Source organism: Dermacentor andersoni, chromosome 10, assembly GCF_023375885.2.
Source record: "Dermacentor andersoni chromosome 10, qqDerAnde1_hic_scaffold, whole genome shotgun sequence".
Classification (NCBI taxonomy): Eukaryota; Metazoa; Arthropoda; class Arachnida; order Ixodida; family Ixodidae; genus Dermacentor; species Dermacentor andersoni.
In genome coordinates, this window is record NC_092823.1 from 54,425,298 (window position 1) to 54,448,154 (window position 22,857).

At 45.5% G+C, this 22,857-nt stretch overlaps 1 protein-coding gene across 2 annotated transcripts in view; it reads left to right on the forward strand.

Annotated features, from left to right (window-relative positions):
- The window catches only part of Mnn1 (menin 1), a 51,771-nt gene that overhangs the window by 12,343 nt on the left and 16,571 nt on the right, over positions 1 to 22,857 (forward strand). Inside the window, exons 3-8 of one of the 2 annotated variants that reach the window (XM_050190882.3) lie at positions 5,545 to 5,720; positions 7,371 to 7,636; positions 8,271 to 8,446; positions 10,106 to 10,320; positions 10,970 to 11,158; positions 19,862 to 20,056. In XM_050190882.3, coding sequence (XP_050046839.2) covers positions 5,545 to 5,720; positions 7,371 to 7,636; positions 8,271 to 8,446; positions 10,106 to 10,320; positions 10,970 to 11,158; positions 19,862 to 20,056 — 1,217 coding nt within the window. The remainder of the gene's footprint in view (positions 1 to 5,544; positions 5,721 to 7,370; positions 7,637 to 8,270; positions 8,447 to 10,105; positions 10,321 to 10,969; positions 11,159 to 19,861; positions 20,057 to 22,857) is intronic. The other variant, XM_050190883.3, reaches the window with a different exon arrangement.

The following is a 22,857-nucleotide window of genomic DNA, read 5'->3' on the forward strand; positions in this document are numbered from 1 at the left end:
CACATATGCAGGGTTCTACCAAATACTCGCTGTCGCGTTTCATTCCATGAGCACTGTACACATGCTAGGAGGTAGACAGTGAGTGACTGTGACCTTCTGGCATGTCACTGCAAGTCACTGCGTCAGTGTAATTGCATGTCACTGCACCAATGTGACAAGCAAGCGCAAACTTACACAATTTACGGGAGAATGAATAAAGAATGGTTTTCTGGTGAAGGAATACCATTTATGTTTCAAGGGGCTCTGCAACACTTGTTTAGCATGGTAAGAAAATTTTCATAATCTGTAGACAATGCTGTCAGAATATGCAAGCCAGATATTGGAAACTTTAGCTTGTATGCAAGCTTCTTACCGTTTAATGATTACTGGATTATCGGAGCAATGGCAGTAGCAAGGCTGGTGGCCACATCTTGTGACACCAGCTACAATGTCCAGCTACAATGGGCCTGAAAAAAATTTGTGTAGCGTCAGTGTTATTATCAAAGGGAAATCATGAATGGACCACTTGTCAGCACTTACGTCAGCGCAAATGCTTTGCGCCAGGAGTTAAGTAGAATATCATAAGTCAATGCAATATTATCTCGGTGTGCTTTCCGGTTGAACTCTGTGCCAGAATATGTCACTACCAGTGTTGCGCGCGACCGCATACCTATCTGGTAACCTGGTATTCCACAAGTGCCAAAACTGCGGACACTAAAACAGAAACTCAGTCAAGTTAAAACACTCTATTCCCCTACATGCAGCAGGGAGCCCACAATCTCACATAAAATATGGCTTGATCTCTGCCACGGCTTTTGAGGACTCCTCTATTATGCCTTGTCCCTGATGTCATAGACACACGTGACAGCCCACAGACAATTGGACAATTGTTCGTGGCCATGAGCTACTCCAGTGTTAAAATGTGTGCATACGTGAACACCTCTCCAGCCTTCCAGCAAATGGGGATGCACTGGTTGTTGGAGGGGACTGACTGTACTGTTGCCGTCCTTTTGTCGCTCTTTGGCACCTCTGTCACACACCGACCTTCTGAGGTTAGGTGGCCATAAGTGTACTGCAGAAAGAATAAAAATTGTGACAGAAACCACCGAAGATGATGGTTAATGTCAATGATAGCTTTCTTTTGGGACCTGCTGCATATCCCCATGCCATCTGTGAATCACGAAACCTTGTGCGCACATCAGCAGGAACATCAAGTGGCACTCTTGCTGCCAACCACAATGCCTAATGATACCACGACTTGGTATATCAGCATCCCAGTTGAAACTTCGTATCAGTCCCCACTGTCCCTAGTATCCCTGCTACAAGTTCTTTGCAATCGCTATCAACCAAGACTGCTCTTGACTCCTGATGTCTGTTGTGGACCGGGCGTTTGCAGCTGGCGGGCATCGTCCTCACCTCCTCCTTCCCTTGTGCATGACATCACCCATGCACGTGCCAATAAATCAGGAGCCCTGCTTTCCTCTTCCTCTACACCTGCGCTTGCTCTCTCCACTGTTTAAGTTCAAAACCCATAAGAGTGATCTTGTGCTGCAGTGATGAGTGATGGCTACAAGTGACTAAACAGGCCGTCACGTGAACGGATTGTTCGTTCTCGTTGCTCGATCGCACAGTTTTGGGAATCTAAAATTAATCGCTAGTCGCGCGGAAGTGTTAGGAGCTACTAGTCAATTGCACAAAGCCATAAAAAGATGTACAACAGTGATACTACTGCTTGTCACGTGAAACGATCAAATGACTGAGTTTTGATACCTGCAAGGATAAAAGCACATGCTGCACTACCTTCAGAAGTACATTATGCTGGTTTGTACAGCAAAACCAATCAACTTAGATTATTAGAGCATGCATCACAACTGTTCCTGTGTGTATTTGCTGCCCTCATGCCGACAGCACCGGGGGGATGTCGCTCAACGTCGTTGCTCGGGTGGGGTTCGACTCGTAGGCGACGAGCGGACGGAACAGCCATCTCCGTCGCATTGCTTGTTGCCGTCATGCGCAAGATCGCTTGCATGGAGTTTATACCTTATTCTCCAATTTTTTTATTGTTTGAGATTGGCCGATGTCCATCCAAAGTGGGCTGTTAGTTTAACTGTATGAAGTGAGCAATAGGCAGGGCATTGCTATCGGCTGCCCCTGCTGCAAGAAACTGTGTCAAGCGGAGGTGTTGGGAAAGTAAACATTGTACTTTCTGTATCTGCATTATTATTATATGCTTCTCAAAATTCTTGTTTGGAAATATATTCACTGAAAGGCATCGCACTCGCTCCAGTGTGCTCTCACTTTCGAAGAAAAAGGTGTTATGGAGCCCCAATAAAAGCCATAGTACAGTCAGCTATCGATTATTTGGGCGCCAATAATTTGAGCATGCTTGACTATTCAGACAGCCCCACTGCCCTGCCACTAGCCCTAGACTTGATATATAAGGATGACTGAAGTTTCGTACACATTGTAGTGCATCATGCGGTAATTTGGACTCCGACTGCATGACCGTGTGCTAATATGGCCACCCAGTCCAGTAGAAATAGCGATATTTTAACACGACAGCGTTAAGGAGCTCGTGTCGCAGAAAAGCCGGTGTCGTCGGTGGCGTTGGCCGTGAGCAAAAAATTCTGGAAGGCAATTCATAAATAAAGAAAATTGCAGGATGGGCTGGGTGGGAATCGAACCAGGGTCTCCAGAGTGTGAGACGGAGACTCTACCACTCAGCCATGAGTTCGATGGTTCAAAGCGGGACAAAAGCGCCTCTAGTGAATGCGGTGTTGCCTTAGAAACATGCCGTAGAAAGTTATACTGCGGTGTATATCGCTAATTATGAGCACGTAAATTGCAGAAGTCGCAGTTAAACGAGTAGCGAAGTACGTTTCCGCTACATTTCTTCTTCGCTTGGCGCACATGCAGAACCATTTTGCGGCGAGCATAGAAGACCCCTCCTTGCAATGTACGGCGCTGCTCCGACAGGTGGCGCGCCACACGCCCGCTTCTCCCCTTTGTCTCGTCAAGAGCATGCCGAGCGAATGAGTGGGCGGTGCGAACGGGGTGTGATAACGCTATCACGTTCCACTCTTGAAGGCGAAGCTTAGGCGTCCTCCAATTTTTTTGTTTTGTCTGGTGCTCCACGAAACTGAAACTAGTGAAGCCTGCTCCATCTAGTATTTGCTGAAAAGAATTCGGTGCATGCATTGACTTTACTTTAGTCTATCTGTAGCAACAGCATGACAGTACTTTCATTTTCGTGACGATACTTCGCTTGGCTAGCACTGGACGCTTTGGCGAGCAGCAGTGTTTCCGCACAGTGATAAGATAGTGTCTTTGGCGTTCTGCTAAGAATGACATCACTCATGGACACCGACACATCTCGAGCTATAGTCACCGAAAGATAGCGTGCTTTGTACTGTGCCAAGAATGCTGTTGCTTCTAATATTGATGTGTCTTGAGCAGCAGTCACGCAAAATCGGAGGTATCTCGAAAGTGACGATTCGAGAATACAGCACACCTTTCTTGGCTACTTGTGGAATTAAGTCTCTTATCTTCAGTGAGTTGTCACTTCTCAGAGTCTGCGGCTCCCATTAGTGTTGCATGTCACTTGTTTTGTTTGCTATCACCGACTGATAATCAATACTCAATGAGGAACACCAAAACGTTAGAATAATCGGGAGTCCGAAATAATGGATTCGGCCATAAATAAGTGACTGTATTCCACAAATGCCCAAACAATGGTGTGCCTTATTCTCTCGAATCGTCACTTTCGGAGACACCTTGAACTTCGCATGACTCTAGTGCGAGACGCATTGGTGTCTGTGAGCGATGGAATTCGTGGCAGACTCGCGCAAGATGCATCAATGTCAAAGAGTGATGTTACTTTTGGCACGCTTTCTGATCACGATGCAGAAACGCCGCTGCCCATTGACATGTCCGGTGCTAGTCACGCGAAATGTCACGAAAATGAAAGTATCTTTTGAAGTGACCGTCCAAGAATATGGCCCAAGTTTGTCCATGCATGTGGCTGCGTGTATGTATGCTTCCCCTTGGCCTAGGCACCCTGTGGCCGGGATTTTCTAGCCAGGCCTGTTATACTATTTCTTTTCATATTTTGTCAGTGGTCATAGCAACGTTCAGCAGGTGTTACCAATGAGATCAGCTGGCCATGAACAGTGGACGATAAGAGTTGCATAGAATTGAGCGAAAAACAACGCTACAAAATTGCGGCCTATATCTTGACCCTTGTGATGTTGTCGCTACAGATAGACGAGCGTACAATCAATGCATGCATTGAATTTTTATTGGCGACTATTAGATCGGCTGGACTTCACTAGTTTTGGTTCCATGGAATGCCAATGACATGGCCAACCACCATGCTGTTGATGCCTCAAAACAAAAGTATTGCTATTTTGCTTGACACTCTGACAATATTAGCACATGGCTATGCAGTCGGAGTCCTTATTATTGCACGACTTGCTGTGATGTGTTCGAAATTTTGGTTATCTATGGTCGGTCACTCTATGGGGCTAGTGGTGGCACGTGGGGCTGTCCAAATAGTCAAGCATGTCTGAATAATCAATGTCTGAATAATCGGTTGTTGACTGTACACAGAGTAATGCGATGTCAGATTCCAACAAAACAAAAACGGAAAGGCTCAAGACAAGTTCCCATTAACGAAAACAAAACAAAGATCAAATGACCAAATGCGGCCACAAAAGTTAACTGTATGGTGATAAAAAACATCTATGCAAGAACCATCGAAGTTGATTGTCAAAGCAAGCGAAAAGCTTTCTAAATGCGCTTAGTTACCTGCGAAAGTCATTGGTGCTTCCTTTTTTTTCTTTTTTCTTGGTTGTCATGGCGACCTCCCATTGACACTGAGCCTCGCGTCGCTTTTCCAGCTTCTGTTCCTTTACCGCCATAGTCATCGCGCCAGCACGCTAAGATGCTGCTTCGCTGAACCACAACGTTCACCAACCTCTTTTGTGATGTCACAGCCTCTCCTTGGCCTTGTAACATTTAATTTCGTTCCATATCTCGACTACTGCTAAACCCTTCTCAAAACTTCTAGTAGAATTCTTTCTGAAGGGCAGTTTCTATAATAGCCCAAATTTCCGGTGCGTGGTGATGCACCCTTTAATGGCAGTAGCATCGGTGACTATGTTGAAATTGCCTGTGCGACACCAGTATTGGCCCTGCATTACAACAACCAGCACTTGAAAAACAATACTCTTAAATGCCACATTAAATTCTGAAACGTTGGCGAGAGAGATAAACATGTGGTTTCGTTTATTCGCTGTCTTTGAATTAGTGAAAGAAGAAAAAAAGTTCTTGTGGCAGAAAGGAGCAAAATGTGCCTTATTCATGGCGGTGCCGACTTTGGGATCATAAACGGCTTGCCAAGTAGTCCTTTTGGTTGGATGCATTGACTCCCTGTGGTTTTCATTGGATTGCAGATTACCCTCCTCTGAGATCGCTCACAGCAGGACGAGGAAGCGTTTCGTGCTTAAAGGCACTGCCGCATGAGTGTGGTCCCGCAACTGGAAAAGGATGCATGTCCTTGTGCAGGCAAAGGCAACGAGGACAGGCGAGGCCAGCCCATACCGCAGGACAAGAGCTGGTTGTACCTCAATGGCCACGCCATTCCGTGCACGCGGGCGACCGAGGTGGCCGCGCTCGTCTCCGCCATCAACCCCACCATCACGCCCACCACAGACAGCACCGAGCTTGTCAACCTCCAACAGGTGAAAAATGAAGTGTGAACGAGAATGCAGATTGAGAGCAATCGTTTTTTTTTTTTTTCCGTATTTGACACTCGGATTCCGGCTTCGATACTTATGTTGTCGTTCACGTTGTCTTTGCTGGCTGAATGTGTAGCGGTGGGAAATCACTCTCTTTAGTTATATAAACTGTAAGGTAGGCTTTGCTTTATGCTTTGCTGTTCATTTGTACACAATTGTACATAGGTTTCAAGCATGTCGAGAGTAGTATGCTGCTTGGGCTCTCTTGTCTTGTTGCATGCTTACTACCACAATGGCTCATTGGAGTTGTTTTGATTAGCACTATGCCATGGTTTTGATTTCTGCCCCCTGCAGCCGCTCACTGATGAGGGGAATGCAAAAATGCTCTTGTACCGAGCCTTGAGCTCATATCAAAGGGGACATCCAAGGAGGACTATTATGTTGAGCTATATTAGTAGATCATGCCTTTGCAAAAACGAAATGGCCACTCTTGCCACCGGAGGAGGCTTGGTAAGCTAGAGAAAAACATGAAAATAACAGACGGATGGCGACACCACTCTACAATTCCAACACCAGCTTAAATACTGTCTACTCAGAACTAGTTCACTTTCTTATAAGTGAAAGACAAAAGGATTACATTGCTTCGAAAAGAACAAAAGATGCTACTAGTTCTGGCAACATCTTCTGTGAAAAAGAAGTCATAGTACAAGAAAATACTTTGAAATCCTTGACATCACAGTGTCATAATGGTGCTGAGTTTGCTGCAAACTACTGAAAAATGGTTAACCTCTTTATGCCAAATGAACGAGAATAGAGTTTTGAAAGAATAGTACTTCAATAGTCTATACTGATTTACCTGCCGTGGTGGCTGCTTTTTGTTGGGCATGAAATGCAACAACGCTTGTTTGCCAAGATTTAGGTGCACATTATAGAACCCCAGGTTGTCATACTGGAACCCCTCCGCTACAGTGTAGTTCATATAGCCCCAGAGTGGCTTTGGGCCGTTGAGCACCATGAATGGAACCGTCGATCTAAACTGATTTAGCATTGCTTTTGGACTCCCTGTGGTGGTCAGAATTGACATTAAACCTATCACTCAATGCATCTCTTAATGCGCTTTATGCTGCTTTGGGGGCAGCATTGAACTGTGCATCGAGTCACTAATCCACACCTGCCAACTCTCCCGAATATTTTGCAAGGTTTACTAATTTGGGCCCTTTCTACAATTTCGCAGATGTTGCGTCGTTTTATGGAAAATTCTGTTCACGAAGTTTGCGACTTGTGAAGTTTTCCGATGCTGAAAAGACGCCAGAGCGGCACTCGCTTTGAGCAAGTTTCTTGTCTGTCAAGCAGCCAAGTTCTTGTGACTTGCAAAATCAGCAGGAGGAGGAATATCGCAGAGATTCCCTGTGATCTATAAACTACTTGTTGCATGTGGCTATCCAGACTTGCTGTGGCTTGGGTGCTTCGTCCGCGTCAAAGTCAATAAAGTGCACGTGCCCCACACAGGCGTGTGCTCAAGGCAGAACTTTAAAAAAAAAAAAGTAATTGTGCCATTCCTTTCCTCCTTGGTCCACTGGTGTTGTGTTGTGGGATTGCGCCAACCTTAATGTTGACAGCAGGTATGGTAACCCGCTTTTGGCATTTCTGCAGCAACTGCTATGGCTCCTGTACGACAAGGGCCACCTCCGGAATTACCCGATGGCGCTGGGGAACCTCGGAGAGCTGGAAGGTCTGTTTCCAACACCGGGTCGGCCTCCGCCACAGGACCTGTTTGCAGAAGCCGTTCATGCGTCGCGCACATACTACCAGAACCACCATGTTTACCCCTACACCTACCTGGGCGGCTTCCTGTTCCGCAGCGGGCGCCTCAAAGAGGCGTTGCGTGCGTGGGCAGATGCGGCTGATGTTATTCGAAAGTGAGTCGTCACCCACAGTTTCAGTTTGTCGCCTTGGCAGATGAAACACTTATTTCTCTTTGTGTGGATTACTTGAACAGGCAGATGTTATCTGTGGAGGCTCATTTGATGCGTAGCGAAGTTAGGCTAATTGTCTGTAACGAAGTTAGGTGAATTATCTGATTTATCACTTTAGAGCACGAAAGGAGAGATTGGCACCCACCTGGAAGTGCCACAAAGAAACGCCTAGTCTGGCATTCAGCAACTGTCGTAGCTAAAGAACTGTCGTCTGGCTGTGGTCAGGGATGCTGGATCCACCCCTGGATCGATTAGGTTTCACTGCTTTCGTTTTCAGGGAGGCTCCATATCCTAACAGGAACATCAATTTTCCCTATTTTCTCATTTCAGTGGCCAAATTAGCATGCGGTTGTGCATACACAGTCTCACAGTCATAGGCATTGTCATAGGCATAGTCGTCTTCATACATTACGTCTATAAGGCCAGTAGTAGTGCCACGAAGGTGTCCGACTAATTGAGCGTGTCTGAGTTATTGGTGCCTAAATTATTGACCTGTGACTTTATGTAAGTTTGTTAATTGCCTGAAGAACCTTTTGTTCAGTGCCTAAACAAACCTGTCTCTCCAATGTATCTGCAGGTTCAACTACGGCCGTGAGGACGAGGAAATCTACAAGGAGTTCATGGAGATTGCCAATGAGCTGGTGCCGCAGCTGGTCAAGCTCAGCAGCACGGGGGACGGCTCGCTTCTGCAGGATCCGAGCTGCTTCGCACACTTGCTGCGCTTCTACGACGGCCTGTGCGCCTGGGAAGAAGGTGTGTAGGCACAAATCCATTGTGTGGCCGGCTTGTCCGGTCAGAAGCAGTCTGACCTGCTCTGGCCAAATGTCCCGATTTTTATGCGAAGCATATTACGAGAGCTCAACCCAGCTCCTCAGGCGCGGCGGTGTCGCCTTCAATACCACGTGACACCGTGACGTCACGACAGAGGAGAAACGGGGCTCCAACTCGCGCCGTCGCTCGCGGCGTCGCGGCGGTATATAAGCAGCTGCGCTTGCCTCTGCTAGACACTCACGAGGTGAGATGCCTCCTGGAGACAGAGCTGCTCGTTGGAATGAGAAGCGAAGGTTGCGGCGTGCTGCAGAGACTGATTTTCTAGGTGGCTTTGGCTCAACTCTTGCAAGATGGTCTGGGTGGGAATCGAACCAGGGTCTCCGGAGTGTGAGACGGAGACGCTACCACTGAGCCACGAGTACGATGCTTCAAAGCGGTACAAAAGCGCCTCTAGTGAATGCGGTGTTGTCTAAGGCTCAGGCATGCGTCGCTTGCTCAGGCGCACATTTCGTTGCCGCGCCAAACGCTGCGTTGCTCAACGCTCACCGCGTCCAATGCTGGGCGCGTAGTCGCTGCGCCGTAGCCCATTGTCTTACACCCCTTGGCGGGTCGACGGGAACGCTGTCGCGTTCCACTCTTGAAGGCGAAGCAGAGTAACGCATGAGTTGTTTCTTCATCTAGCCGAACCAAATATGGCCAAGCAACAGCAGTTCACCAGGCTAAACAGTGGTTCAACAACTAAAATAAAGGCTAGTATGCTTCGCATCCTGGGCTTAACCTTAGCTAAGCCACAGCCATTTTTGAAGTACGAATTGCTAGCTCCTAAATTACGACTGGGATGCTTAGCCCTCACACTGCAACCCCAGAGATAACTGGATCACCCACCCTTGCTTTATGTTTGCTGCATACATCTTTCCTCTCCCAAAGCAACTCTGGCAAAAAGGAACATTGTGTAACCCTTACGGCATCTACGGACAGGTCATCTAAACACACAATGTTACCATAAAAACCCGCATACAATATGGACCCTAATATAAATACGAGGTCACATTTTTGGGCTGTGAAACAGGAAAAATGAGTTTTGTTCTAGTATAGTGAAACCTCGTTAAACCGTAGTTGGCCGGAGCTCGGGAAAGGTACGTACTAAATGGTAGTACTGTTTAACCAAATAGCATGAGATCGCCCACTTACCTGTCGAAAACAGAACTCAGAGAGTGTGCGATGAAAGGAGAAAAATATAAAGCACAATAAATATTGCCACAGAAAAGTATGAAGCCATTAGCACAAAGATTAGACAAATATATATTTACACTGCCGATTGTTCCTACGGCAGTTGAATAACCGCAGTGTCCAAGTTCCCTTAGTAACTTTTCTGGGAGCTCTATGCATTCAGCAGTCAACGTCAGTTGACCACAACAAACATTCACTTGTATGGGGCTCACAGAGTAATCTTATGCTTACAGTGCAAGAAAAAGGCATGAGAAATAAGGGGTTGCATCGACATTCTACTCTGCTCAGTAGAACAGGTAATCTTTATCGGAACAGTGAACCAAGTGCATAAGGTACAACCTGATGTAAGCTATCGAACAAAAAAAAAAGAACTTAAGGAAAAATTGCTTTGTGCGCTTGGTTCCTGCTCAGGTTCAGCCACGCCCGTGCTCCACATTGGCTGGGCGCGACCACTTGTCGGGACCATCGCCAAGTTTCCAGCGTCGGTGAGGGCAGCGGTGTCGGTGCACGCCTCGACAGGAGACGAGGGCGAGGAAGTGGAACACAAGAACCACAAGGATGCGCCGCCCTCGGTCTCTAAGGAAGACTCCAAAAAAGGCAGCGAGACGTCATCACAAGACAGCCTCGTGAGTGAGACCCTGTGTACTGCCTTGCTCCTGCTTTTGCTTGCACTAGTGTTGGCTGTCATACTCCCCTTTGCAAATGACAAGAAAAGAATTCGCAGATCTATGCCGATCAAAGGCACTCAAGCTGTGTAAGGGAGCTCTCACACTTCTCCGAAATACTGGAGGCCTGTTTGGCCACTGCCCGTAACCGGTGCGGCAATTCGCAAACAACATCATTATCTGGTGCAATTCCTTCGCTATACCCGAGCCTTCTCAAATGCTTCACTGTAACTGAACGTTGTACCTGTGTGTTTCTTTGAAATCATTAACAAATAGGTGATACTGTACGGCGTGAACATGCCTGCTAAAATTCATTTCAGCCAAAAGGCCGAGACGCGATTTGGGCCCCTCCTAGGTGACCTACAATGTGAAGCCAGTAAAATGCGATGTGAGCAACAGAAATTACGAATTACTGACTGAAACAAACCATGCAAATAAGTTGCGCATTCGAATGAGGATGTGACAGAGGCAGTAAAATCAGCGTTTTACTGCGCTATATCAAAATTTAGTTGCATTGAAATTCGATCTACGTGTAACCTGTCCTTTTAAACACGTTCCTTCCTTTGGAAACAAGGACGGGTGGATGGTCGGCTGCTTGGTTCGCTCGCAGATGGCTGATGGCAAGGAGCCGAAGGAGGAGGACTTCCTCAAGAGCCTGGAGAACCAGCTGGGACAGAGCAACGGCCCGCCTCACCCCGATATCGTCGCCCTGGCTGCGGCATGCGCCGAGAACATCCTCAACCCCGACTACCTCTTGGGCTGCGGGGAGCCCTTCTCAACCAAAAACGGCAACAACGGGGTGAGTGGTTGCAGTGCTTCATAGTCTCGAATTCCTGTGTGCATATATTTAAGCCCATTGGCTTCAGCAACGGTTATTTTTTTAACCTTAAAGTTCGAGATTGCTCTTTGAGCACAAGTTCTCGATAAATTGGCGGTAACGGGTGTGCCTGTGCCTACGAAGAACAGCAAGCATCTCCCTTCAAGCTTTATATTCAGTTGGTTATCAGCTGTGAATTTTGTTGTTGCTTATTTTTAGTGGGGTTCTTCTGGAGTGAAGTTGCACAATAGATGGAAGGAAACAATAACGTTACGGTGGCAGTTCAAGTGGGCAGGCCCTTACACCTGCAAGCTTAGGTTTTCCATGTATCAAAGGAGTTTGTCTTAGCCACTGTACAGTGAAATCTAGTTAATGTAGATTTCACAGGAGTGAAAAGAAATTGTCTGATTCATCTGAATGTTGGATTACTGAATGGTCCAAGAAAAGAGAAGTAATTATTATTATTATTTATTATTTATTTCATACTGCAGACCTAGTTCAGGTCCAAGCAGGGTGGTAAAACACAACAATAATACAATGCATAAATCAGTCAAGCAGGGTGATAAGACAGCAGTAATACCATGCATCAATCAATTGCAACCGGCAACAACGAGTTATTCCAGTCTGTAATAGTTCGGGGAAAAAAAGAATCCTTGAATACATCCATCCGTGCAAAATGAGGTGTTAGTGAATTCGGATGATGGTGTCGAGTAAGCCTAGACGTTGAACTAGAGAGATAGGATGCAGGATTAATTGATAAATCTCCATTAAAAAGCATAGAGAGAAACCAAATTCTTAAGTTTTCCCTTCGCTGCTCAAGGATTTCGATGCCATTATCACCCATTATTTGTGAGGGGGAGTCATATAGAGAGAATTTTGAATATACGAATTGCACTGCTTTCTTCTCTACCCTTTCACCGCATATTCACTGCATCAACATTACTTCGTTGAGTGAAAAAAAAAAAAAAAGAAATCGCTCCCTCAATTTCGATGCATTATAAGAAATGTCCAAACTGAAATTGCAAATGTCTTGTGTAAACGATAACCACTCTTGGTGGCAAGGCCCCTGTCACTTTCTTTGAAGTGTGGCAGGGATGCAGAATGTGCATTATTACCTTTCACTACTGCTTGCATCCCTTGGTTGTTTTGTTGCCAGTGAGCTAATCTCCCATTACGATCGAACTGGCGAGTCTTACACAAAAGGTAGTCACAGGTAGAAGTGCGTTTCAACCTTGGTGGACTCTGACATGCCCGTCACGTCGAATGGTTTCCTGCCGTATCAAAACGAGACTACCGCTTGCCACACGCGCCATCGCAACCGTGATGGATGAATCCACGGTCGCTATGATAGTGTACGTGGATAGCAGTTGGGGTGCCACACAAGGTGCCAGATGCAAGAAAGCCATCGTTGTGGTGACGCGTACGTTGCCACTCGGCGCCAGTCGGGCAACAGTGCCGCTTTTGTGCTGCAAATTTGCGGCATTCCAGGCCTTGTCTGAGTTGACCCGTGAATAGTCAAATACCACCAATGTAATAAGTGTTTGATGCCATATAATGATGTGTACATTTGCCACAACCAGGCGGTGGGTCCAAGTTCACGAGAGTCGAATTAACGTGTTGCTCGTTAATTCGTATTTTACGGTGCCGAAACAAATGTCCGGATTAACCGAATGTCGAATTATCGAGTGCATCGAGCCAGCAACAAACAAATGCTACAATGTCAAGACTTTTTTATTTACTGAAGGATTTGGCAAATCTTGTTTCTATTTTGTCCAAAAGCAGTGCAGAAGCTGCGATTCTCATTGTCTCGTGGCTGATTAGCCTTCGCAGCAGTGAAGCCCTCGCGACTTCATACACAGTGGGGTGCGACGTGCACCTTCATCCAAGATGCTTTTCACTCACGTGCACATCCGCATTATTTTTTTCATTAGTGAACTGGTTGCCAACAAATTGTCCGTCCATCGCGATATAGCCGGTGCTCTTCATCCTCGACAGCTTCGCCGTTTCACTCAGCCAAAGCAAAACTACCGTTTGCCGCAACCTCTCCGAACGAAACCGTGTTTGCTATCGACGCAATCATGAATGGCATCCTTGCAGTTCAGAATGCACGTGGCACTCGCATGCAGCGAGTCAAAACGAAACTACAGTAGACAATCGATTTTTCGGACCTTGCGTGGACTGAAAAATAGTCCGAAAAATTGAACAGTCCGAGAAATTGAACGGTCAGAAAGATGAAATTTATAAGGCTTAGAGCGGCTTAAAGAAATCTCTAATCATGCCCTGCCTCCGAGGGCAGGGCATCGCATGGAGGCGATCAGATTTGATTAGATTGACGAGATTGACGATTGACGATTTGATTAGATTGAAGAGTGACGTTGTCTCCTTATACAGTCGACAAGAGCGTTACCGCGTTGGTGATCTCCGTTGACGGAGATTGCCATGGAGGTCGAAGAAACGAGCCATGTTTCTTTGCACCACTTGGCTCTTGCGAAGGCACAGGAGGTGGTGCTGATCACACAAACGTGAGGCCGCACAAACACGCACAAAGGTGCGACAACGTGTATGAGACACGAAGAAACGAACCACGTTTCTTCGCGCCACTTGGTTCTAGCGAAGGCACAGGAGGTGGTGCCGATCACACAAATGCGAAGCCGCACAAACACGCGTGCCGGTAACACAGATGCAAAGCCGCACAAACACGCACAAAGATGCAATGTCTCAGAGACACACTGGTTCTCTAGACACCATGTGGAAAATAGCAACCGAAACTTAAAGAAGAAAGAAAGAAAGAAAAAACTGATCCCACATTAAGTGACTATGACAATAGTGCTGACCAGAAAAAAAAAAAAAAAATGTGGCATCCCCTGGGGTGTTTGTCTGCCGAGGAAGAGCGGTCATGGCCTCCGAGATGTGGGGATTGCATGTGCGTCCCAATCTTGAAGGCTGTAGAGCGGGCCACTCGAAGCCATGTCTGACCAAGCCAGCGTAAAATCCAACATGGCAGTCTCCAAGATCAGGATGAGACATTCATTTGAGGGGTCGGCCAGAAAATCTAGGGACTTTTGCTCCTTGAGTATATGACTCTGCCTAGGCACTGCAGAGGAGGTTTCTTTGCGTGTGTCGTAGGCGTATGTCCCTAGGCGTGCTGACATTGCGGAGTGGGGTCAAGTTTGTTTATGCTCGGACGCTGCTGAAAGGCCGTTGGTAACGATGACTGACTGAGCACCAGCGCCACAGGTGCGAGAAAGTCTGTGCGATGTACCTTCAGAGGCAAAGTTCTGACTTGTGTTGCAGAAGTCGCGGGGCATGGTAGTGCTGAACTTGCGTCACAAGTTGGTGGCTTGACGTAATTATATTTATTCAATCGTGTTTTTTACTAATTGAAACAACGTGTCATTATTTCACAATATTGGTGGTGCCTCCAGGACACCAAAGCGGCAACGGGGACACCAAAGCTAGAATCCGGACTGGTCCGTGGGTTGGGGCTCGCCGAGGCCTGCGCAGCCCCTACCCACGGACCAGTCCGGATTCTAGCTTTGATCCCCCTGCTGTTTCTTGGATGCCCTGGAGATCCTGCACTGCCTGCTTTACTATAACCTCAGGTGCTCTCCTGAGGCCCTCATTTGCTGGTTGCATGGGCCCTCCTGGAGCAGTGCTTGTAAAATATCAATAATCTATCGTCGTGATGAAAAAAAGCGACCCGCAACTTATGCAGCACCAGTCAGAACCTTGTCCCTTCAACACATAAGATTACCAAATGGGGCATTTGTGCCCACTGCCTCAACGCGAGGGCAGCCAGTGGCGGATCGTAAACAGACTCGACCGCACTCTGCAATGCCAGCATGTCTTAAACCTCCTCCGTTGTGCCTAGGCAGAGTCATGTATTGAAGGAGCAAAAGCCCCCACATTTTCTCTCTCGCGCCTGCTCTTACTCACTCCTGTGCACAAATGGCTGGCGATCCCTCGAACGAACATCTCGTCAAGATCAGGTAGCATGGCTTGGAACAAGCAATTTAGTCCGGAAAATCGAACTTCGGCTCCCAAATTCATCTGAAAAATCAGTTGCGAAGATGCATTAGCTCTATGGGAACCCTCACAGTGCATTCATAAAGCCCGGAGTATCCAACAAGTCTGCATTTTTGGAGTCAGAAAAATCCGCCGGTTACTTTATTGTTTACTGCAACTGCTGCAGACGAAACCATGGTTGCTATTGACGCGATCACGGATGGCAACTACACATTTATGAAAGAATGCGGCCAACGCGGTGTTATGCATGACGGTAAACGCAAGAATAAGGGCTGTAAAGGCACAAATAGGCATGACGTGTTCTGGCATCTTTATCGTTCACATACGACGTCTGCTGATGACTATGGCGACGCGGACTCCGCCATTTTGTTTTGGTTGCATGCTAGCAGCATTTGTGGCACTTGCCAGGCTCAGAGAGTTGTCCGAGTTAGCCGGTGTGCGCCTGAATATGTTCGAATTAATGAGAGGTTGATTCCATTAGATAATGCATACGCCTGCGAGGGTCAGAGGACGAGTCCGAATTATCCGATTTTCTGTTTAAAAAGGGTTGAATCAATGAGGCTTTTCTGTACTTTGCTGCTACTTCATCACTTTCATTCCCAGGGAAAGATGTATATTGCTTTTTAATAATTAAGCTTACTACAGTTAAACCTCAATATAGTAGTGAAGTGTTTAACTTTTCGTAACTTCTTGTCCTTAGAACACCTAGCATTTTGAACATCAATATAACAAAGCCTGTTTACACACAATTTCAGTATAACGAAATTGCACTACAGCCACGGAGGAAGGAAGCGAGGGGCAGGCTTCGTACTTTGTGCGACGCTTTGTTACCGAAATTTTATAGTTTGTTTTAGTTCGTTTTATGGGAACAGCGGTCTTGCATTTCGGCGAGTACACTCTATGACATGGCTCTATGACATGACTACACTATGACCTCAGAATTCATAATTAACTTATTGAGAAAAATAATACTATGTTTTTATTGTTACATTGCTTCGAAAATTTTTGCATGCAAACCAAAACCTTTATGAATCCTTACGAATCTTTTTTTTTTTTTGTTCCGGAGCAGAATCATGACGGAACATTTTTCAGTGGAACAAAACTAAAACCAAAATGAAAAACATTTAGTTCTTGAACTCTGGTTAAAGCATTCCTTTGAGATATTAGAAGCTTAGCATTTTTATTCAAGCACGGTTCCGAACTCTCATTTCCTGCTGAAATTTTTTCTGGGATGGTGACTGTTTTGTAATTTGGTTTAATTGCTGTAGAACAAGAGGTAGTGTTTGAACACAACCCATCCCCGAGCACAAACTGATGCCTGTGCGCACATGTGAGTTGCTGTACTAGCGGGCAGTTGCATTGGCCTACGTGTGCCGCTAATTCTGTGACACATGGGTGTACGAAGCCAGTAATTCGCAGTTAATTAGTTCGTTCTGACAGATTGCACCTGGGTCATAGTCGCTCTCCTGCTTGTTATGGATGGCTTTGTTACGTCAGTGTAGGACTTTGTCAATGTTGCCGCGAGCCAGCGTGCCAACATGATTTAGTTTTAGTTTAAGAGCAGCAGCCAGGCCTGTAGAATTCCTTTGAACAGAGTCTAAGATGCACATACCAGTGCGATGATACCTTACCTCTGTGTCACCTAGCAGTGCCGGTCGAAGGTGCGCGATTTCTGGTGCCTGTTTCCTTACTGTGCATGAAAAGCATGAGGTACCAAGGTTGATCAGCGCACACACATGGTGGTACCATACCATTGGTAGCAGTGCTACCCGAAGGCTGCAGCCTTTGGCTAGTGTGAGCACCCCGCTGTACTTTTTACACCACTAAGCCTCGGAGGCACAGAGTAGCTGGACCGATGACTGAACTTATCTCTCTAGAGAACCTGTTAAGAATATTGCAGCAAGGAGATGGAGAAATATGAGCCAAACAGATGCAGGTGTGGAGGCCTGGCAGAAGACAGGGCCCTTTGTGCCTGTTTCAGCTATGTGGTGGTGGCCGTCTGCGACTGCTTATAGGCCAACTGTCGCGTAACCAAGATTGCCAGGCGTAAATGACTCTTCCAGTGAAACCGCTGGTTTATTTGCACTCACATTTCACAATAGAGGTGACATTTTGCGGTGAATGGAGTTGAATGCCTTCCTTGGTTGCTTTGCCGGCCTGTTTCATATAGCAAAAACCAGAAGTATGCATTGCTTGTGGCAATGCCAGACAAGATATGTGCTATGTAAGCAACGGAACAATGGTGTCATCGGTCATTGTTTGGGCATACAGTGTTTAGTTGTTATGGTGAAGGATAAAGCCGCCATTTTGCTCCTGCAATAGTTACTGGTGTTACCACAGCTGATATGTACTTCGGGTTAATTCTGGACGAAGCATGCATGCAATGGCATGCAAATGTTTAACTATATTAACCTTTATTCACTGTAAAATGCAATCTCTGTGGGAAAATATATGCTTTATGCACTAGTTATTTGATCTTGTTATTCCCTGATTTTTGTAAACATTGTATTGCTTTTTTTTATTTTCTATATTCATGTAATTTTGCCCCTCCTGTTAGGCGCCTGTTTTGGGCCTGCACTATTGAATAAATAAATAAATAAATAAATAAATAAATAAATAAATAAATAAACAAATAATTGAATGAATGAATGAATGAATGAATGAAATATAAGTACAAACATGCCATTCAGCTAGAAGAGTCAAGTATATCTGGTCCTCCTATTTATGCATTGCATCATGCAGTATATGGATGACGTCTATTGCCCTATAGCTTTTTCAGAGCTACAAATCACACAACTTGAATCTTTCACTTTAACAGTTGTATCTGTTTAACATATTGCGTAGTAATTGGTAATGCCTGGGCCTTAGTTCTCTGGCGCACACTGGGTGAGGCACAGTGTCGGGTAGGTTAACCACTTTAATCGAAGTCCGAGAGAGGAGATTACATTGAGGTTGATCTGCTTTCAAGATAGAGATGCACCCTCTGTTCTTCTTCTCACATCCTTTGTCTGTTCCATAATGAACTGCAGTCTTGCACACTCTCTAATGTGTGCTGCTTCTTTTCCACTCTGTTTAACTGTGCCTTTTTTTTTTCTCTCTTTTTCTCTCTCTCGCATCCCATCTACCTGCCTCTTCCCTGAAATGTCACTTTCATCACAAACCAACCTTCTGTCCACATTGTGGCCCTGTCATCTGTAATGATCTGTCTTCCCCCTGCACACATTTCATTGACTGGGGACACATCCTGCTTGTCATGGTTTTGCTTTCACTCTTACCGTCACTCATTGCTCCATTATTACTTCTGTACTTGCGATCGGCTTGTTTCATTTCTCCTTTGGTCTTTGCCTATACTGTGCTTCTCATCGTGTGCTTGCTCATTCCTTTTCACATCTTCACTTGCCATTTCCATCTGTCCTTGTGGCCTATTGCATCCATCATTGACTTCTGGCTTTGTCGCCTGTTCTTGTTACGGATTGCATATGTCTTTGCATTCTGATTATGCATATTTATATTTTCATGTATCTTAACTCTCACATGCTTTTGCGCTTCTCAACTCTTTGCTGTTGCGATTCGTATCTGCCATTACATTATCTTCACTGCTTCCTGGTTGGCATCTTTCATTTGCATAAAATTCGCTCCTCCTGTTCACTTTGTGCGGCTGGCATTGGCACACTTTGTTATGTGGACTTCCTGGCATTGTCCTGTTACTGCTTCATCTTTCCTTCTTCCTCACCTTCTGCCTGTGCTTGCGAATCGCTTGCCTTTTCTTGTTGTGCCATTATGTTGACCTTCTTGTATTGCACTTTTGCCTGCTTTTTGGCATTGCCGCATTAACGCCTTTTTTCTCTCTCGTTTTGTTATTGCCTGGATTTTTATCTTATTTGAATGCCATATCTGTCTTCTGTTTACCTTTTTGTCCCTTCTTTTTCTACTATCACACGCTTTCCTGCACTCTCATTTGAATTTCCCTGTCCTCCTCATCCTTCTGACTTATTGTGACATCTTCCCTTTCTTTTCTCGATCTGTTATGATATACCTTTCCTCTGAACATTCGTGTTCTCGCTCTGCCATCCATGTTTTGTGTTTTGACACATTTCTCATTGTTGACCTACGTATTTCTGTGCTGATCTGCTTTCCTTTTTGATACCTCTTCTATTCTCACCTTTCGAAATATCTTTTTATCTTGCTCTTTTTCGCTTGTTTCTCATTTACTAATCTCTGCAATTTTTTGTTATGTATCTGTAATTGTCTGTGCATGTCTTTTCTCCACTTATACTTTTAAAACCTTATTTTATCTTGTAATGTTTCCTGTTCTTTTTGCGCACTTCACGTTCACTCATTTCTGCAACCCTTCATGCCATCCCTGGTACTATCTTCGGTTTGCGACCTCTACTTTACTTGCCTATGCTTGTGTGTCTCTGTCTTCTTGTCTTGCACTTGCAAACATTCTTTTGTGAATGTTCTTTGCCCACTCGTCTCTGCTGCATCCTGTGGCATGCCTCTCCCTTTCGTCCTTGTTTGTTTCACCCTCATTCGACCTTCACCCTACGTTCACTTCCTCCCATCTTGTCCTCGTCCACTCTCCCGACCTTGACCTCATCCCGACTACCTTCCCTGCCGGACACTCCGCTGTTGGCCTTGCCGCTCACCACATAACAGCTTTCCGCCCTGAAAGCCTCAGAGTCGGACTTTATGGTCGGCGACCTCTTTGACCCCAAGGTCAATGGCCACACGAGCACCGATGACCTCATTCGGGCTGTTCAGCAGGAGGCCAACAACAACAACAGCTTCAGCTTCGACGATGACGACCTAGATCTGGATGAGGCAAAGGCAGCGCTGACTGCGAAGCCGGAGGTATGCAGATGCTCCCTCACCACATCGCAAACTCCAAACAGGGCTGCCATAGTTGGTGTAGTCGGGACGGCGACCTTGCTGTCTCATATTGTTGCTTTACTTTTCTTGCATGTGTAAGGGCACATTCGCACAACATTCTCATATAGAATCTGGCTTGATTAAAATTTTGACATTACTTGAAAGGGCCTTAGGTTGTAACACTGCATTTCATTTTGTCTGTAACAGCACACTCAATGATAGTACTCTATTGGTTTGTTACTAATTACACTTAACTATTTGAAGTGTGAGTACTTATGATGTTCTGCAAGGCAGCTATGAACTGGGCTGCTAATCTCATAGTGCATAAATATCATTTTTTTAAAGTGAAAGCGTCCAGTGGCTCATTGAGTGACAAAGCCGGTGGTGTCTGTAACATTGAAAGTTCCCATTGGCTGCGACGCCACGTCACTCGCGGTCTCGTCACACTGGCTCGCACTTACTGGCTCGGGCCTTGACGGAGCAGAGTGAGCGAAAGGGTGCACCTGCATGGGGGGGGGGGGCACGGTATTGCGTGAGGGGAGAGGAAATCGCTGCGACGCCCCATCGCTCTCACTGTCGGAAGCCTGTCTTATCAGTGTGTCCCTTGCCTGCGCAAGCTCTTGCCTGTGTTTTAGCTGCGCCTCAGTCAGGCCAATTGAAAACCCACCAAGAGTTTCAGCGCACTTGCTTGCCCGCAAGGAGTTCATAGCTTGAAGGACCGCTCAGTGGCGTTCAATCGGACATTAATGCTTTTGCATGCACAACTCGTAAGAAGTGCTTAGATTCTTTCTTTTTAAGAAAACATTTTAATTGCACATAAAGGGGCTATCACATGGTCATTGAACTATTCTCTGTTATTGTAACTATGAATAGATGAGTTATACTGCTTATGAAGAAAAAAATGGCTTTCAGTGCAATTTTAACCGAAATCTTCAATTTGAGATTGCTGCCTCTAAGCTCATCCCACTGACAGCAACCGCCATTTTGGCATTGCTTGTGTGGAGCCATAAAGTGCTGGGCCACTGCTGTGTCGTCAGCTCCGAAAGATTCCGTAACCACATGTGTGCTTTGCCAGACTCTCTTTGCTCCGTACGCTTTGGCACCAAATGAAAGCAAGGGCGTCACTATTGCATTGTGCCTTCAATTGTTTTGCTGGTGCGATAAAACTGCACAAACCATAGAACACCTGCAGAAGCTCTTGGGCTGATCATTGAGACAATATGCGAAAATGATCTTGTATACTCACCCATTGACCATGCAGAACGCTCTTCATGGGCTCAGTGCAGTATAAAAAAATTGGACACTGAATTTCTGTTGCACCGAATGCACTCAAATTCTTCCAACTTGTGGGACACGTACAGTTTAACATGCAATGCATGATTCAAGATCAGTAGTTTGCTGTCATGGCCCTTTAATGCACTTAATATCACCTGTGTGTGAGATTAGAACCTACGAAATTGATTTGACATAGTTTGATACCTCTGACGTGAAATTTGGAGGCTTGCTATGAAAAATGGAAGTCAGTGTTTTGTGTAAAAGAATACCACTGTACGCCCTTCGACTTCAAAGCCGAACTGCCTTGCACGTTATGGCAGCCTGTGAAAAGGGAGGCATTACAGAGGCGACGGCCAAGTTGTACATCTGAATGGATGCAAATGGCCGGCTCTTTGGAACATTCAGCCTTGTTGGAAAACTTTGTGCAGAACATTGTTTATCAGAGAGGGAGGCAGGCCTACACGTCACTGCAGGACAGCTACATCTGGTGTCAGGATTTCATGTTTCCTCACTTAAGCATTTCATTCCGATATGTTGGACAGTAGCGACAACTGGCTTGGAGAGGCTAACAGAGAGTCATTTGCAGTTGACCCAAAGCATCCTGACAGACAAGTGATGAGTCGGTCTGGACTTCTTTAAGTTTGTTCTCATTTTCAGTGTCCGAGTATGCCAGTGACTCGTTGCTTCGTAGTGCTAACATCGCAGTGCCATACGTACAGTCAAACCCGGATGTATTGAACCCACATATAAATAATTGCTGTGTATAACAAACATCAGTAAAATCCCCTTGAAAATATTTGTATAAAGTTTAAATTTTATATATTGAATTACCTATATATCAAATCTGAAAGTGATCACAAAAAAGTATGGTATATAGGTAATTCGGATAAACTATTAATTGTATATATTGAACTACCTATATATCGAACCTTTTTTCTGATCCCTTTCAGATTCAACATATACGGGTTCGACTATACCACCATAATGTAATATGATCTATGCAGTGGTCCGTGCCAGAATTCTTCAATCATGCGTTTTGTGAAACCACATACTCCGAATATCAAGCTACAGGTATTAATTAACTGACGTGCCACAAGCAAGCAACAGAATGAAACTTTGCTTGAACGAGTTGTTGCCTATTGCCTGCTAAAATGTGCTCGTAATGGTAAACTGCAATTTTTCACAAGTTTCACAATTTATTTCAGAATTGCGTACATTATACAATAATGGGGACACAAGCAAAAAGCTGAAAATGACTTGACTAGATCTGTACTGGCTGAAAAAAAGATGGTGTGGATAAGAAATGCTGTTTATTTGGCTTTTGTTACTGGGCACTCTTTGTTTCTTCTTCAGGTGCATGTTTTATAAATTATAGTGATGTAACAATTAAGTCATGCAACAATCAGCAGACCTCCCACACTTTTTGTTGATTATCATGTCTAGATTCTGAAACACGGGACATTTGGGGAGTTTCGCAGTTGGAAGGGTAAGAAAGCTTTGGTTTGTCA